Raw genomic sequence first — 12,506 nt, forward strand, 5'->3', positions numbered from 1 at the left:
CAACAAAGCTTCCAATCCCTTCTGATCTAAAGTTATCATTCAGCTAAACAACTGAAACGTTTTCCAGTTATCTGTACTTCATCACAAAGAAATAAAACCTGCAGTTCCTTTGACAGTATTCTGTTCCTCATGTCTACAATACTTGTAATAAAGTTAACACAAACTAAGTAAAAATAAAGTTGATTAGCAGCAACTGTCTGTCTACATTCCCTCTTTTGTTTTGTTTCCTTCTTATATTTTGACATTTGTCCATCTTCTTTTCCCACCATACATTTTGATTGATTATGACTTTGATGAATCATCAATGGTTGTTTTTCAGTCTCTGTGTTGTGGCTTGCTCACCTAGTTTGTCACATATGCTTTAGTTGTGCAGTAGTGTGGGTTGGTCTCGACACTACAGGGCATGCATGTTTTCAGAGAGAGCTGTGACACCTCTTATCGCCAAAGCCACCTCGTTGTTCAATGGATATAGAGGGCTGATCACGTAGTTGGTTCGAAACCGAGCAGTACCTGCAGTACCGAGGGTAGGACGGGACCAGCAACTGTTTCTGGCTCGAGTCTTCATCGCTATGCTAGCATCCCTGTAAATACTCATAACATACTTAAGTTCAAATAACAGCTATAGTTAGAGGTCTTTAGTTTACCTCAAACCAGTTGGCTAATACTGTGTAGCTTCTTGTGCGTGTTAACATGTTTACATATAGCATCTTAACAGACTCAAATCTGGCATCTTAAGATGTAGAAAGCATGTAAATACATTGCATTTTGTGGTATTATCAAAGCATGTAAACTGCTGCCTCCACGCTGTTGTCTTGTATTGCCAGGCTCACCTTCTTTGAACATAAGGCCTGTTCTAATACACTATTATTGTTATATCTAGTCATATGGCCTCTTACATGACCCTTGCTTCTGTTCAGGTTTGGGGTTCCTACATTTTTACACTGAGGTCAGAGAACCCGGAGGTCAGCGCATAGAACCCTGATGGCAGAGAACCCTGAGGTCAGAGCACAGAACCTTTGAGATCAGAGCAGAGAACCCTGAGGTCAAAGCGTAGAACCTTGAGATCAGAGTATAGTAAGGGTTGTGGGGATGGGGTCAAGGGATGAAGGGACGTAGTGCAGAACGAAAGAGAAGAGTATGGGGGTCGTGGAAAGAAGGTTGGATGGGTGCGATGAGAGGCCAGTGGCTGGAGGGAACGGTGGGGGTGAAGACTTGTGAGTGGGGGCCATCTCTTTAGAAGCTGTCGTGGAGCAGAGTACCCAACAGATAACTTTATAAAGAAGAGTGCTGGTGAGCGTTTCTGATGTTGTTAGGTTGGAGCGGATGTTGGAGAGGTACACAAGGGCAGGACCACCGGCCAAGCATCTTAATGATGTTGTCTGGGATTCCTTGACTTGGAGCAGTGGAGGTGGTGCGGATGTGGAATGGATGGTAGTTGAACCGTGACTGCTTGAACCCTTTGCCCGTCTCTGTGGCGAAAAGGGAGTCTTGCTGAGAAGTTTGGCTGGCTGATGTCGAGCTTAAGTAGTCGCGGTTAGGTTCGTATGGACGAAGGTACAAGTCTAGTCGGAAGAGGAAGGTGGGTTGAGGTGGACCGTGTTGGTTGTTCTTGCTGCGTTTGAGGTGATAGACAATGGTATCGGGATGATGGAGACGTCGGACATGGTGGCTTGTCGTAACTGATGGTGGTCGGGGATTAAGGTGATAAACTCTGGGCAGCGCAGGAGGCCGAAGTAAGACGGCAAGAACGTGAACTTGAATACTTTGTCCGTGAAGGGAGACAGGTAGCCTGAGCAGTGCGTACAGATGCGGCAGCCGAGGAGGTCTGAAGTGAGAGGCAGACAGTTAGGTGTGGAATGTGGTTCAGCTTTATGGAGACCTTTCAATTAAATTTTGTTTATTTTGTATAGCCCAGACTCACAAATAAAAAATTGGACTCCGAGGGCTTTACAATCTGTACAGATATGACATCAATCAGGAAAAATTCCCCCAAAAATAGAAAAAAACTTTCACGGGGAAAAGAGGGAAGAGACCTTCGGGAGAGCAACATAGGAGGATCCCTCTCCCCGGATGGACAGAGTGCAATAGATGTCATGTGTACAGAATAAACAACGTAACAGAGTTATAGTACATTCAATGAATATGACAGAAATGATTCATATAATGAGTAGTAGGCATGGACCAGAATCCAGATAACCACGATCAATGTAAACAGAAGGAGATAGAGAGGAGGGGCATTAGCAGGGCCGTGGCAGGAGGCAGGGCCCATGGGGCAGGACCCAGGGGACAGGACCCAGGAAGCAGTAGGCAGGGGGCATGAGTTAAGCATGGCTGTGTGAGTGGTTCGAGGTGGGACACAGAGCCCAGAAATACTTTTGACTTCTCTTTTTCTTCTTCTCTACGACGTAGCAGGGCTACTACACGTTCAATGCATATAACATGACTGATTCATGCCATTAGAGTAGTAAGCAGAATAATGACGGAAATTTAAGACTACTAATTACCATTGCATAGGACATGGTAGAACAATGGTAGTAAAGGAAGGAATGGCATCTGCAATAACAATGGCGATTCTACCACTAATAATGAAAGTAGCAGTGGATGTCAGGCAGGACCACGGTTCGGATATAATCGCGATCCATGGAAACCTGTTGGACAAGAAGGGGAGGGGGTTGAGGGATGAAGGGATGTAGAGATTGTGGGGTCGAGAGGTGGAGGGATGTAGAGATGGTGCTTATGGCTACACTCGAACCCGCTCCCAGAGATTTATCAGACCGATAGCCGATGAATTCTGAGATTGGTGAGTCCAAATATACAAATTATGGGATAACATGAAAGGCATATTCTGGATGCCCTCATACTTGACATGCATCAAATAAACTGATCTCATACAATAAGTGTAGATTGTTCAGCTAGTTTGCACACATTTTCAAAATGTTCTAATTTTCATTAAAAAAACAAAATAATTTGATTTGATGGATTTTAGTTCTGCAGTCTTACAAAGGGGCACGCAGGTTATCATACCTGTTCAGTCGTAAGGCTCAAAAACATGTTTTTCTTTGTCTGAATAATATTGCAATCATAAACAAGACACAAAACTTGTATCAAGAAACATCCTCAAGATTGTTCAAAGCATAAAATACCTACAATCAGATTAAATTATGCAGTTGCTTGTTGTTGGGTCAAATATCTACTTTTGACATAGCTACTCACTATGAAGCTTAAGTGTCTCCATTTCTCCGTGTGATTGCTCTATTCGCTGATTGTGGGCATTTGTAAATTAACCAACCAGATTTTGCACATTTTTCTTAAGCCAATCACATAATTGCTGTCTAACTTTAATATAGATTCTCTGTCAAAACTGAATCTTGATAGAATAAGACAACATCAAAAATGTTGTTTTTATGTCATTTGTCCATTTCACAAAAACATTATTTAGCAACAGTTGAGATCATTTGCAGAAGTCATTTTGGTTAAAGACATTTCAAGGTGTCTCGTTAAACAAGACCCATCCATTAACCCCTCGTGTTCATCCATCTAATTACCAGAGATAACAGATCATGTTTGAACAGTAGGTTTGTCTGTAGTGTCCTCCCTGGAGAGGTTTACTTAGGTTTAGCAGTCTGGGCCCCTACCCATAATCCTCCTGCTTACACACCTGTATAGGAGTGTATAAAGAGCCTGGATAGAACCGAGTCAAACATCAAGCTTCAAGGAGTCTCTCCACATCAGCTCCACAGCCACCAGACTCACCCTGAAGATGACTCCCTCAGCCAGCCTGCTGCTGCTGCTCCTGCTCGGCCTCTCTCATGCCTATCCTCTCGAGGAGGAAGGAAGCGCAGCAGAGCCCCAAATGGACGATGATGACACCGTCGACATCAGCACCAGGATTCTGACCTCCAACAACGCCACCAATGAGATCCTTTTGGAAGGAGACCTGTTGGTTCCCAAGACCAGAAACGCCATGAAGTGCTGGTCCCAGAAGTGCCTGTGGAAAAAAGCCTCCAACGGCCTTGTGACGATTCCCTTCACCATCAGCAGTCAGTTCCACAGTGGGGAGAAGCGGAAGATCGACTCTGCCATGAAGTCCTTCTACAAAAGCACCTGCATCCGCTTTGCCCCCCGCCGGAACGAGTATGACTACATCAGCATCGAGAACAAAGGCGGATGCTACTCAGCTCTGGGTAGAACGGGAGGAAGACAGGAGCTCTCTCTCAACAGGCAGGGATGCCTCTACCACGGCATTATCCAGCACGAGATCAACCACGCTCTGGGCTTCCAGCACGAGCAGACCAGGAGCGACCGCGACTCCCACGTTCGGATCAACTGGGAGAACATCGACCCGAATATGGCCTACAACTTCCACAAGCAGGACACCAACAACCTGAACACTCCCTACGATTACTCCTCCATCATGCACTATGGAAGAACAGCCTTCTCCATCCAGTACGGGAAAGACTCCATCACTCCCATCCCCAACCGCAATGCCCAGATTGGCCAGAGGAAGGGCATGTCCAGCTGGGACATCAAGAGGATCAAACAGCTTTATAAGTGCTAACAACAAAGCTTCCAATCCCTTCTGATCTAAAGTTATCATTCAGCTAAACAATTGAAACGTTTTCCAGTTATCTGTACTTCATCACAAAGAAATAAAACCTGCAGTTCCTTTGACAGTATTCTGTCCCTCATGTCTACAATACTTGTAATAAAGTTAACACAAGCTAAGTAAAAATAAAGTTGATTAGCAGCAACTGTCTGTCTACATTCCCTCTTTTGTTTTGTTTCCTTCTTATATTTTGACATTTGTCCATCTTCTTTTCCCACCATACATTTTGATTGATTATGACTTTGATGAATCATCAATGGTTGTTTTTCAGTCTCTGTGTTGTGGCTTGCTCACCTAGTTTGTCACATATGCTTTAGTTGTGCAGTAGTGTGGGTTGGTCTCGACACTACAGGGCATGCATGTTTTCAGAGAGAGCTGTGACACCTCTTATCGCCAAAGCCACCTCGTTGTTCAATGGATATAGAGGGCTGATCACGTAGTTGGTTCGAAACCGAGCAGTACCTGCAGTACCGAGGGTAGGACGGAACCAGCAACTGCTTCTGGCTCGTGTCTTCATCGCTATGCTAGCATTCCTGTAAATACTCATAACATACTCAAGTTCAAATAACAGCTATAGTTAGAGGTCTTTAGTTTACCTCAAACCAGTTGGCTAATACTGTGTAGCTTCTTGTGCGTGTTAACATGTTTACATATAGCATCTTAACAGACTCACATCTGGCATCTTAAGATGTAGAAAGCATGTTAATACATTGCATTTTGTGGTATTATCAAAGCATGTAAACTGCTGCCTCCACGCTGTTGTCTTGTATTGCCAGGCTCACCCTCTTTGAACATAAGGCCTGTTCTAATACAATATTATTGTTATATCTAGTCATATGGCCTCTTACATGACCCTTGCTTCTGTTCAGGTTTGGGGTTCCTACATTTTTACACTGAGGTCAGAGAACCCGGAGGTCAGCGCATAGAACCCTGATGGCAGAGAACCCTGAGGTCAGAGCACAGAACCTTTGAGATCAGAGCAGAGAACCCTGAGGTCAAAGCGTAGAACCTTGAGATCAGAGTATAGTAAGGGTTGTGGGGATGGGGTCAAGGGATGAAGGGACGTAGTGCAGAACGAAAGAGAAGAGTATGGGGGTCGTGGAAAGAAGGTTGGATGGGTGCGATGAGAGGCCAGTGGCTGGAGGGAACGGTGGGGGTGAAGACTTGTGAGTGGGGGCCATCTCTTTAGAAGCTGTCGTGGAGCAGAGTACCCAACAGATAACTTTATAAAGAAGAGTGCTGGTGAGCGTTTCTGATGTTGTTAGGTTGGAGCGGATGTTGGAGAGGTACACAAGGGCAGGACCACCGGCCAAGCATCTTAATGATGTTGTCTGGGATTCCTTGACTTGGAGCAGTGGAGGTGGTGCGGATGTGGAATGGATGGTAGTTGAACCGTGACTGCTTGAACCCTTTGCCCGTCTCTGTGGCGAAAAGGGAATCTTGCTGAGAAGTTTGGCTGGCTGATGTCGAGCTTAAGTAGTCGCGGTTAGGTTCGTATGGACGAAGGTACAAGTCTAGTCGGAAGAGGAAGGTGGGTTGAGGTGGACCGTGTTGGTTGTTCTTGCTGCGTTTGAGGTGATAGACGATGGTATCGGGAGGATGGAGACGTCGGACATGGTGGCTTGTCGTAACTGATGGTGGTCGGGGATTAAGGTGATAAACTCTGGGCAGCGCAGGAGGCCGAAGTAAGACGGCAAGAACGTGAACTTGAATACTTTGTCCGTGAAGGGAGACAGGTAGCCTGAGCAGTGCGTACAGACGCGGCAGCCGAGGAGGTCTGAAGTGAGAGGCAGACAGTTAGGTGTGGAATGTGGTTCAGCTTTATGGAGACCTTTCAATTCAATTTTGTTTATTTTGTATAGCCCAGACTCACAAATAAAAAATTGGACTCCGAGGGCTTTACAATCTGTACAGATACGACATCAATCAGGAAAAATTCCCCCAAAAATAGAAAAAAACTTTCACGGGGAAAAGAGGGAAGAGACCTTCGGGAGAGCAACAGAGGAGGATCCCTCTCCCCGGATGGACAGAGTGCAATAGATGTCATGTGTACAGAATAAACAACGTAACAGAGTTATAGTACATTCAATGAATATGACAGAAATGATTCATATAATGAGTAGTAGGCATGGACCAGAATCCAGATAACCACGATCAATGTAAACAGAAGGAGATAGAGAGGAGGGGCATTAGCAGGGCCGTGGCAGGAAGCAGGGCCCATGGGGCAGGACCCAGGGGACAGGACCCAGGAAGCAGTAGGCAGGGGGCATGAGTTAAGCATGGCTGTGTGAGTGGTTCGAGGTGGGACACAGAGCCCAGAAATACTTTTGACTTCTCTTTTTCTTCTTCTCTACGACGTAGCAGGGCTACGACACGTTCAATGCATATAACATGACTGATTCATGCCATTAGAGTAGTAAGCAGAATAATGACGGAAATTTAAGACTACTAATTACCATTGCATAGGACATGGTAGAACAATGGTAGTAAAGGAAGGAATGGCATCTGCAATAACAATGGTGATTCTACCACTAATAATGAAAGTAGCAGTGGATGTCAGGCAGGACCACGGTTCGGATATAATCGCGATCCATGGAAACCTGTTGGACAAGAAGGGGAGGGGGTTGAGGGATGAAGGGATGTAGAGATTGTGGGGTCGAGAGGTGGAGGGATGTAGAGATGGTGCTTATGGCTACACTCGAACCCGCTCCCAGAGATTTATCAGACCGATAGCCGATGAATTCCGAGATTGGTGAGTCCAAATATACAAATTATGGGATAACATGAAAGGCATATTCTGGATGCCCTCATACTTGACATGCATCAAATAAACTGATCTCATACAATAAGTGTAGATTGTTCAGCTAGTTTGCACACATTTTCAAAATGTTCTAATTTTCATTAAAAAAACAAAATAATTTGATTTGATGGATTTTAGTTCTGCAGTCTTACAAAGGGGCACGCAGGTTATCATACCTGTTCAGTCGTAAGGCTCAAAAACATGTTTTTCTTTGTCTGAATAATATTGCAATCATAAACAAGACACAAAACTTGTATCAAGAAACATCCTCAAGATTGTTCAAAGCATAAAATACCTACAATCAGATTAAATTATGCAGTTGCTTGTTGTTGGGTCAAATATCTACTTTTGACATAGCTACTCACTATGTAGCTTAAGTGTCTCCATTTCTCCGTGTGATTGCTTTATTCGCTGATTGTGGGCATTTGTAAATTAACCAACCAGATTTTGCACATTTTTCTTAAGCCAATCACATAATTGCTGTCTAACTTTAATATAGATTCTCTGTCAAAACTGAATCTTGATAGAATAAGACAACATCAAAAATGTTGTTTTTATGTCATTTGTCCATTTCACAAAAACATTATTTAGCAACAGTTGAGATCATTTGCAGAAGTCATTTTGGTTAAAGACATTTCAAGGTGTCTCGTTAAACAAGACCCACCCATTAACCCCTCGTGTTCATCCATCTAATTACCAGAGATAACAGATCATGTTTGAACAGTAGGTTTGTCTGTAGTGTCCTCCCTGGAGAGGTTTACTTAGGTTTAGCAGTCTGGGCCCCTACCCATAATCCTCCTGCTTACACACCTGTATAGGAGTGTATAAAGAGCCTGGATAGAACCGAGTCAAACATCAAGCTTCAAGGAGTCTCTCCACATCAGCTCCACAGCCACCAGACTCACCCTGAAGATGACTCCCTCAGCCAGCCTGCTGCTGCTGCTCCTGCTCGGCCTCTCTCATGCCTATCCTCTCGAGGAGGAAGGAAGCGAAGCAGAGCCCCAAATGGACGATGATGACACCGTCGACATCAGCACCAGGATTCTGACCTCCAACAACGCCACCAATGAGATCCTTTTGGAAGGAGACCTGTTGGTTCCCAAGACCAGAAACGCCATGAAGTGCTGGTCCCAGAAGTGCCTGTGGAAAAAAGCCTCCAACGGCCTGGTGACGATTCCCTTCACCATCAGCAGTCAGTTCCACAGTGGGGAGAAGCGGAAGATCGACTCCGCCATGAAGTCCTTCTACAAAAGCACCTGCATCCGCTTTGCCCCCCGCCGGAACGAGTATGACTACATCAGCATCGAGAACAAAGGCGGATGCTACTCAGCTCTGGGTAGAACGGGAGGAAGACAGGAGCTCTCTCTCAACAGGCAGGGATGCCTCTACCACGGCATTATCCAGCACGAGATCAACCACGCTCTGGGCTTCCAGCACGAGCAGACCAGGAGCGACCGCGACTCCCACGTTCGGATCAACTGGGAGAACATCGACCCGAATATGGCCTACAACTTCCACAAGCAGGACACCAACAACCTGAACACTCCCTACGATTACTCCTCCATCATGCACTATGGAAGAACAGCCTTCTCCATCCAGTACGGGAAAGACTCCATCACTCCCATCCCCAACCGCAATGCCCAGATTGGCCAGAGGAAGGGCATGTCCAGCTGGGACATCAAGAGGATCAAACAGCTTTATAAGTGCTAACAACAAAGCTTCCAATCCCTTCTGATCTAAAGTTATCATTCAGCTAAACAATTGAAACGTTTTCCAGTTATCTGTACTTCATCACAAAGAAATAAAACCTGCAGTTCCTTTGACAGTATTCTGTCCCTCATGTCTACAATACTTGTAATAAAGTTAACACAAGCTAAGTAAAAATAAAGTTGATTAGCAGCAACTGTCTGTCTACATTCCCTCTTTTGTTTTGTTTCCTTCTTATATTTTGACATTTGTCCATCTTCTTTTCCCACCATACATTTTGATTGATTATGACTTTGATGAATCATCAATGGTTGTTTTTCAGTCTCTGTGTTGTGGCTTGCTCACCTAGTTTGTCACATATGCTTTAGTTGTGCAGTAGTGTGGGTTGGTCTCGACACTACAGGGCATGCATGTTTTCAGAGAGAGCTGTGACACCTCTTATCGCCAAAGCCACTTCGTTGTTCAATGGATATAGAGGGCTGATCACGTTGATTTGCAGCAATTGTCTGTCTACATTCCCTCTTTTGTTTCCTGCCTATATTCTGGCATTCATCCATCTTCATTTCCCTCCATACCTTTTGATTGATTATGACTTTGTAATGTCCCACTATAGGCCTATATTGTGTATAAGTCAGCTTCAAGACACCTCAGTAAAAACCCTTGATGAATCATCAATGATTGTTTTTCAGTCTCTGTGTTGTGGCTTACTCACATCGTGTGACATTCGTCACATATGCTCTAGTTGTGCAGTAGTGTGGGATGGTCTCGACAGTACAGGACATGCATGTTTTCAGAGAGAGCTGTGACACCTCCTATCGCCAAAGCCACCTGGTTGGTCAATGGAGGTAGTGGGCTGATCACGTAGTTGGTTCCTGCAGCACCGAGGGTAGGACGGGACCAGAACCTGTTTCTGGCTCAAGTCTTCATCTAATCATCGCCATGCTAGCATCCCTGTAAATACTTAATACATACTCAAGTTCAAATAACATCTATTGTTATAGTTTACCTCAAACCAGTTGGCTAATACTGTGTAGCACCTTGTGCTTGTTAACATGTTTACGTATAGCATCTTAACAGACTCACATCTAGATGTAAAAAGCATGTTAATATATTGAATTTTGTCATAGTATCAAAGCCATGTAAACTGCTGCCTCCAAGCTGTTATTTTGTATTGCCAGGCTCACCCTCTTTGAACGTATGGCCTGACCTAATTCAATATTATTCTTATGTCTAGTCATATGACCTCTTACGAGACTCTTGCTTCTGTTCAGATTTGGGGTTCCGCAAACATTTTCGCCCATTTGTTGCTTTCACACTTAATTCCCAAAAAATTCCACTGGAAGGGCACACTAGAGGGCACTTGTCAAGTAATTCTGTAAATGTGTGTGGGAGACCGTAAGCCCTTGTCAACAACCACTTAAGTTAAATGTGACCAAATATAATATATCGCCGTTCATCATCACTGAGAAAAGCCCCGCCCCCCTGTCGGGGCGCCGGCCAAATGTGAGTCTATAGGCTCATTCGAGATGAGCCAGTTCTGCGCATAATCGATCGGCGGCGATCGACGCGCAATGCATGCCGGTTAGATTTGTGTCCGACTTGCTCCCGACTTGCTCTGACGTCATGCACGTGGTCAACGATACTCTCACGAGACCAAGCCGGCTGTCGATTTCAAAGTCAGCCGCCGCAGTTGCTTTCCAACGACTGCGTGTCCCAGTGCATGATGGGAAACGCCGGCTGTTGCCACATCAGAGAGCTGATTGGCCCTTAGATCTGACAGCAAACACCACGTGTTGTAGAAAATCCTTATTTCATGTGTAGTTGGAATACTTAACGCTGCATTGTTGACTATTAGTCTCATGTTTGATCTAAACACATTTCTTGTGTGGTTGTTAATACAAAATCGTATTTATACAGCACACATCAAAACTACTAGTAATGTATTTCACAGGCAGACATCAAAAGACCAAAGGATGCAGCTACACACACATTTCTACATACATATATATTTACAAACACATATGAATAAATCCAAACGTGATCTGTAAACTACAAGTAGACAAAAGTTCGGAACTAACAGGAAGTCATTTTTCTGTGACTTCCTGTGTCTACTTTGAAGGCAGCTGAAAACTGTCCGACTTGATTGCAGGTGATTGACAACGCCTCCTGCTGCGGCCGCCTGCTCTCGTCTGGATTCCAGGCGAGGCGCAGCTCTAACGAACGAGCCTTATGGCAGCGGACAAACATTTCACGGTCGTTGCGGCAAGGACAACTTCTCATTGGCGGATGAAACTCAAATCTTCGGGCGCACATTTGTGCGCCCTAGCCAATGACATCGTTTCTCATTTCAACGTGATTGGACTATTCGTCGAATCAGAGACCTTTATCATTCCCTCAAATCCCATATAGCTCCCACGTATCTACGCGAGCAACATAGCTAGCAGAGACTTTGATTATGTTAGTATGGCGACTGAAAACTCTGTGGTATCTCTATGCGAAACACCTTTCAACTGACGATCAGATGTTGACAAAAAGAGGCTGAAAGAGTTGGGACCCGAACGTCCGGATTTAAAAATTCATTGAGCTTCTCCTCAAGCCTATATGCTAACCGGAGCTGGTTAGCTGGATGCTCAGTGTGGAGCAGTGGCTCTGAGCAGCAGAGGAAGCGCCGGGCTATGAAGGAAGATGAGCTTGGAAGGATTGCTGCAGAGGTGAGTGTCAAAATCAGCAGATGCCTGTGTTAGAGTTTAATGTGTTATCTTTCCCACAGCAGAACACATGTTGGACATTGTTAGATTTGGGTGGATATCATATCAGACTATAACTTTATTTAAAATACCAATTCAACCCCCAACAAGTTAGAGAGTGTGTGTGTGTGTGTGTGTGTGTGTGTGTGTGTGTGTGTGTGTGTGTGTGTGTGTGTGTGTGTGTGTGTGTGTGTGTGTGTGTGTGTGTGTGTCATAGCTCCAGGCTAGAGCATCAAGGTGGCTCCTGGCCTTTTTTCTATGTTGATGAGCCATCAAGACACACAAAACATAGTTGTTTGTCAACTCTGATTGTTGGCTTTTGTCTGTAGTATGAAGCCTGTTTGTAGTAGATATTTCCCCACAACTTATCTGTCTGTCTCTGTCTCTCTCTATATATTTATCTGTAGGTTTGTGACACCATACTTGGACACACCAGGGAACTCTTTGCCTTCAAAGACCACCTCACCAGTGCCACCTTACTGCAGGGCCCCCAGTTTACATTTCTTTACAGGTAGTGGGGCCTACTCTGTCAAACACCCAATGTAAAATGTGATGTCTCTCTTTCTGAATCTATTCTGCTCTAAACCTTTCATGTGAGGATGTGGGCACCTCTTTTATTCTGTAAACCTCTGAAACCCAACCCAAT

General features: G+C 44.7%; 2 protein-coding genes across 2 annotated transcripts; both read left to right on the plus strand.

The window, feature by feature from the left end:
• Nucleotides 1-3,760: 3,760 nt before the first annotated feature.
• On the plus strand, nucleotides 3,761-4,558 carry LOC306753549 (high choriolytic enzyme 1-like; the record flags this gene model as incomplete). Its single annotated transcript, XM_079237431.1, has 1 exon — nucleotides 3,761-4,558. The coding sequence occupies one exon, from the start codon at nucleotides 3,761-3,763 to the stop codon at nucleotides 4,556-4,558; it is 798 nt and encodes a 265-aa protein (XP_079093557.1).
• A 3,760-nt stretch (nucleotides 4,559-8,318) lies between these two features.
• LOC306753228 (high choriolytic enzyme 1-like) lies at nucleotides 8,319-9,116 on the plus strand (the record flags this gene model as incomplete). Its single annotated transcript, XM_079237094.1, has 1 exon — nucleotides 8,319-9,116. The coding sequence occupies one exon, from the start codon at nucleotides 8,319-8,321 to the stop codon at nucleotides 9,114-9,116; it is 798 nt and encodes a 265-aa protein (XP_079093220.1).
• Between the last annotated feature and the right edge of the window lie 3,390 nt (nucleotides 9,117-12,506).

The sequence above is a fragment of the Taurulus bubalis genome (assembly GCF_910589615.1).
Source record: "Taurulus bubalis genome assembly, chromosome: 2".
NCBI classification, from domain to species: Eukaryota; Metazoa; Chordata; class Actinopteri; order Perciformes; family Cottidae; genus Taurulus; species Taurulus bubalis.